We start from the raw sequence: 6405 nt of genomic DNA on the forward strand, positions 1-6405 counted from the left end.
GAGGTCAGATAGTGTCAGTTCTTCAACTTTGTTCCTCTCCTTCAATATGTTTTAAAATGTTGATTTTATTTTTATTCAGATAGGGTAAGACCAGCAGATAGAGAGATGACTGCCATTGAAAGATAGTTGATTACTTAGAGTTCCTGAGTGCCTGAGTGGGAAGGTGGCATATCACGCCACACATGAAGTGCCATGGGGAGAACACCAGAGCACAAAGTTCAGTTGTAGGCAGAAAGCAAAGGGAAGTTTTGGAGAGCCTTCATAGTGGTTTTGAGGCAAAGCAGGGTAAGTGGTTTTGAGCAGGTTTAGAATTGGATAGTTTAAACAGTTTCACTGGGTTCCAGGACTATCCTTAGTTGTCTGACACCTGGCCCTGGGGGGATTAGGAAAAGGAAGTAGTGTCCCTCAGTCCAAGAGCATGCAAAAATAGGCAATTGTGGGTATGACTTCTGGATGTGTTCGATTGCACATGAAATTAAACTCATTTTCTATCTCTATGAATCTGCTAACCCTAGGAGGACTGCTTTTTTCCTGGTCAGGAAGGCCCAGATGTCAAAGCATCAAATATGGAAACTAGAAAACCTCTTTAATATCTAATTTTTGACTCCCCCATTTGTTAGATTCTGGTCTTTAATTTCTGTCAGCCTCATCCTGTGATTCTCTCAAATCAACAGCTTGAGTTTGTAATTTCATACAGGTAAATAAATGTCCTCAGAATAGAAGCAATTTCCAGTGTTCTTCTGTGGATTTTATTTTCTTCAGATTTTGGCCTAAAAATTCCTACTATACCTTCAACTTGTCAATAGGTTTCTAAAATTTTTAAAAATTTTTCCCAGCAATTTTGTTTTCAGAAAGTTTTCTCATGTGACCAGCCAAGCCACTACAAGAAATAGTTCTCAGTCTTCCTCCTCACTCCTTTTTCCTTTGAGTGTCCTAGGCACAAAACATTCAGTATTGACTTTTTATTCCTAATTCTTATATTTCTACTTGGCATATTATTCCAGAATGTTTTTATTCATGAAGTCATTTGCTGAATCTCGGCCCTGGCTGTGGTCAAGGCAATCCCTGCTGGGGGTGCTCATCCTTGTAGCTGCCCTGTTGTTAATGTCACAATAACACTGAGCATCATTTTACCTCTTATTACACATAGCTCTTCTTACATCTGTCTTCTCTACTAGAGCAGATCAATTCATACATTTTATCTTTGTTTCACTATAGTGTCTCATATACTGCTCTCTAAATCATGGTATTCTATGAATGGTTCCTCGATGAACCATGAATTATTTCCTTACAATAATTCCTAGGACAGAATTAAGAAATCCAGTTATTTGAATTTTTTCCAGGTTTTGATTTAGGAGAACAGAGACTACTTAGGTAATTCCCAAAAGTGCCAAGCAACCTGCACTCACCAACCCCTGCCTTCATCTCTTAGGCCTTATCAAGGCAGTTTTATTGTATATCTCCTGGTTGGAGAATTTGGTTTCTCCTGGCATTTCAACATTTTGTAGTCTTGATGTCAGAAAATCACTAGAATACTTATCTACATTTATAGTTCTTTGCAGAGATGGAATGTTTTACTGCCATTTGAATTTTTTTCTTCTGGTATTAAATAATATGTCCTTGTTCAAGGTTAGTCATTTATTTTCTCTCTTGTTTTAGCTCTTACTAAGTCTCAGAAGGCCTTACTCCTTAGAATCCCAGAAGGCTATAAATACTCTCAAATACAATTATATAGAATCTGAATTGACATATTAATATAAACCAGACTATTTTCAGCTCTTATTTAAGACTTAAAAAGGTTTGGACAACTAAGTCTCCATATAAGCCCTTTATGAAATGCTTCAGTGCATTTTCTTCCAATTATTTAATCTTCTGGGACAGATGTCATTGATTTTACAACTGACTTTCTGCTGCCTCTTTCAATATTTAAAAGACCTACCAGAGTATAAGTCAACAAAGTCACATGGCAGCTTTCTTGATCTTTTGAACATAAGTAGGTAAGTCTATTTTCTTTGTCAGTTACTATCTAAAGAAAGATTTTCTACCAAAAATTCAGATGTGAATTCATTTGCAGTTTTTATTGTTATAAAAAGGATTCTGAGCCAAAGTAAAACTTTATTTGCTCTTTTCTTGAAATGAAAAACTTCCACTCTGATAGAGTGCACACACACAGATACAGACACATACACACACACACACACACATATACACCACCCCGTCTTAATATATTGAATTTAAATGCTGAGATGTCAAGCAACAGAAGTAACTAGAAAGGCAGGAAAACTCAGCAGTGTAGATTTCTCCTTTTAAAGTAAAAGATGATTTTGAAAAAAATAAAAATTTAAAAATAATACAGATTATAGTAGAACAGAGAATATATTCCAGAAAAAAATAGCAGATGAGAAAACTCATAAACAAAAGAAGAATTAAATAAACCATGCCATAATTTATTAGGTATTTAATTCGTGTCTGTTATGTGCCCAGTATTGTTTGCAGCTGCTGCGGATTGTTTAGAATACATTGCTATGCCCCCTGCCTCAAAGAAAGAATGTAAGTAAGGTTATGAGGCATCCACATAGGCAAATTGGTTATAAAGTAATACAAGATATTACCTAATCTGTTCCCATACATGCATGATTTTAAAGTTCCTAAGGGCTATGAAGAGAATGAGCATCTGTATGGACTCTAGTAGGCAGGGAAGGTTTATTGGAGAACGAGGGACATGACAGGGATTTGAATATGAAAAACAATGGGCAAAACAAATATATGAAGCAACCTGAAAAAAGATGTAAAAGCAGTACTAGTGTTGAGGACAAGATTAGAGGATTTTTTTATTTAACAAAATTCTCATGTAAGTCACAGAAAAAGAAGCTAATGATTTAGGGAGACACTGAAATTTGTTTGGTTCATAAAACTGTGATTGAAATTAAGCAACATCCTCTTGACCTTCCTTGCCTTTGAGTGTTTTCATCAATCATATCGTTGATTTGCCTACTTTCCTACCCCCTTTTTCCTTTTTTTCTTATCTCCCTAATATTAGGATTAAAGAGAATAAAGCTCATATTGTAAAATTTGATAATTCAAAAACTTGGATAATTAAAATTGGATTATTCCAGAAAAGTCAGAAATGTTCAAATAAGTTTTACTTGAACAAGCAGTGTGGAACTATGCTTTCATCCCTTGGAAAAAGTATATGAGCAGATCATCTTCTCACAAGGTAAAGAATGGGTGCCATAAAATGTGGTAAGTAGAAAGTGGATTTGAAGTTAGAAGACTTGAATTCTGATACTGGATCTACCACTTGAGCATAGTATTTAATTTTTGACATTCTAATCAAGTCAAAATATTTCAGCACATGATAAATCACAAACTATGTTATATTCTAGGGACTCATTTTTTAATTAAAAAAGTTATTCCTGCATGTGAGAAGCTTATAATCTATAAAGAGTGCCAAATATATAAAGAGATATGTTCAATGCAACATGTTAAATGCAAGGATGAGGATGTTCATGGGTTACTCTGCCCAGGAGAGGGCACTTAGTACACTTGCCTTACCTGTGAGATAGCAACAGACACTTTTGCTATCTACCAGGATGTTAGAGTCCAAATGAAGTAGCTTACATGAAAGCATCTTATTTTCTGCAAGGTCTGAAACAAAGGAAAAAGCTGTTGTAGCAGGTGTGTGGAACTACCTAAGCAAATAAACCACAACAGAGATGATGAACAATGAACAAACTCAAGTGTGTCATGTCAAACAACTCCTAACATCTTATAGCCATTAAAGTAGCCAACAAGTTGGGAGATGTTGAGTTGTGCAAATATTACATCTGGTTTCTCCTGAATCTCTGAAGCTGATTCTGAAAGTAAAAATGATTAGGGCTCTGGGAGGAGGAATAACCTAGACTATAAAATAATGGGAAGTTCCTGAGATAGGCTCTTCTCTTTCCATTTAGCACTTTCTGGCTATTTTATTTGCAAGAGATTCAAGATGTGTTCACGTTATTTCCTCTCCTTTCTTCAATAGAGAGAAGACTTAACCTAAGTCTTCCTGCTCCACCCCTATCCCTAGTGATCATCAATCTATTTTGTTTCATAGACAGATACGTCATAACCTTGTGACCCAGGTTTTACACTTGGGTCCCTTCACAGTTCCAGAAACATACAGAACAAGTGTCATAGAATCATGAAAGAGAATTCAAAGGCTATAGACTCCTTAGATAAAAAAGGGCAGATTTATTAAAGAACCCTGATTTAATCATCCCACAATGTATGCATGTATCCAAACATCACATAATACCCCATAAATAGGTATAATTATTAGTTGCTAATAAAAAGTAAATTAAAAAGAAAATAATTTTTAATGTAAAAGTGACAGTTCTTTCCTTAACTGTGCATATTTAAATTTTTGCTCAATTTTAAAAAAAGAATCTCAAGGATAAGAACACTTGAGTCAAATGCAGGGAAACTCTTTCCTGATTTAAGGATCCAGGCTCTTCTAGTGTTCAAGTATCAAACCAGGATATTTGCCTCTCAACTCCTTAACTGCATAAGCAGCTGACACATAGATTGGAGTTACTATGTGTTAAGTGCTGTTTCAAGTACTTTACTGATACCATCTAAGTTCTTACAACAATCCTATATAATATGTTCTATTATTATTTATGTCTTACAAATGGCAAAAATTGTCACACTGAAGTTCATAGCTCTAAGTGGCAAAGGCAAGTTTCAAACTCTAGCATTCTTGTTCCTGAGTTCAGGCTCTGAGGCACAGTGTTTTAATGCCTTTACAATAATGCTAATTAAATGGATTGTGATATTAGGAAAAGAAACCAAATTACTAGGATAGAATATACATCCAAGGACCAAATACATACAGTACAACAAAAATAATTTAAATGTTCTATTCCATATTAAAGGTAATGTTCTTCTTAAACTGAGAGAATTTTTTCACTTTGTCAAATAGTTGGATCCTTTTAACTTTGGGGTATTTATATACTGTAGATAATCATTTCTCTGTTACTTCAGATTAATATTTTTTTGGAAAAATCATTAAAGAGGCATCTATATCTAGATAGACTAAGAGAAAGAGATGTTAACATTATGAATCTGACAAAAGGCTTAAAGTGAAGGCGTTGGGAAAATGTTCTTATTACAAAGAGAGTTATCATTTTGTCTCTTTCAAACACATTCACAGAAAGAAGTTCTTCAGATGCGAGGTTTCAACAAAACCACTGTGGTTACACAATTCATCCTGGTGGGTTTCTCCAGCCTGGGGGAGCTCCAGCTGCTGCTTTTTGTCATCTTTCTTCTCCTATACTTGACAATCCTGGTGGCCAATGTGACCATCATGGCCGTTATTCGCTTCAGCTGGATTCTCCACACTCCCATGTATGGCTTTCTATTCATCCTTTCATTTTCTGAATCCTGCTACACTTTTGTCATCATCCCTCAGCTGCTGGTCCACCTGGTCTCAGACACCAAGACCATCTCCTTCATGGCCTGTGCCACCCAGCTGTTCTTTTTCCTTGGCTTTGCTTGCACCAACTGCCTCCTCATTGCTGTGATGGGACATGATCGCTGTGTAGCAATTTGTCACCCTCTGAGGTACACACTCATCATGAACAAAAGGCTGGGGTTGGAGTTGATTTCTCTCTCAGGAGCCACAGGTTTCTTTATTGCTTTGGTGGCCACCAACCTCATTTGTGACATGCCTTTTTGTGGCCCCAACAGGTTTAACCACTATTTCTGTGACATGGCACCTGTTATCAAGTTAGCCTGCACTGACACCCATGTGAAAGAGCTGGCTTTATTTAGCCTCAGCGTCCTGGTAATTATGGTGCCTTTTCTGTTAATTCTCATATCCTATGGCTTCATAGTTAACACCATCCTGAAGATCCCCTCAGCTGAGGGCAAGAAGAAGGCCTTTGCCACCTGTGCCTCACATCTCACCGTGGTCTTTGTCCACTATGGCTGTGCCTCTATCATCTATCTGCGGCCCAAGTCCAAGTCTGCCTCAGACAAGGATCAGTTGGTGGCAGTGACCTACACAGTGGTTACTCCCTTACTTAATCCTCTTGTCTACAGTCTGAGGAACAAAGAGGTAAAAACTGCATTGAAAAGAGTTCTTGGAATGCCTGTGGCAACCAAGATGAGCTAACAAAAAATAATAATAAAATTAACTAGGATAGTCACAGAAGAAGTGAAAGGCATAAAATTTTCTGTCCTTTAATGCATGTCTCAGACAGTGTTTCCAAGGATTAAGACTACTGTTGCCTTTTTATTTTCTCCTATTCCAAAAAGAAAAAAAAATGCAAGTCAATCTACACTCTATGTTGTCCAATGTCTAGTTAAAAAAAAAGAAATCACACCTGGCAAAAAGAGAAAAGCATGAGAGTTTTTCAAGGA

At 36.5% G+C, this 6405-nt stretch overlaps 1 protein-coding gene across 1 annotated transcript; it reads left to right on the forward strand.

Moving 5' to 3' along the window:
* Positions 1-5209: 5209 nt before the first annotated feature.
* Positions 5210-6157, forward strand: OR10T2 (olfactory receptor family 10 subfamily T member 2). The gene has a single exon (XM_004027038.2). The coding sequence runs from the start codon at positions 5210-5212 to the stop codon at positions 6155-6157; it is 948 nt and encodes a 315-aa protein (XP_004027087.2).
* The last annotated feature ends 248 nt before the right edge of the window (positions 6158-6405 follow it).

Source organism: Gorilla gorilla, chromosome 1 (assembly GCF_029281585.2).
Source record: "Gorilla gorilla gorilla isolate KB3781 chromosome 1, NHGRI_mGorGor1-v2.1_pri, whole genome shotgun sequence".
In the NCBI taxonomy this organism is placed as follows: domain Eukaryota; kingdom Metazoa; phylum Chordata; class Mammalia; order Primates; family Hominidae; genus Gorilla; species Gorilla gorilla.

Bases quoted from the DNA above. Each gene is read 5' to 3' on its own strand.
- OR10T2 (XM_004027038.2), top strand. From the start codon at position 5,210: ATGCGAGGTTTCAACAAAACCACTGTGGTTACACAATTCATCCTGGTG.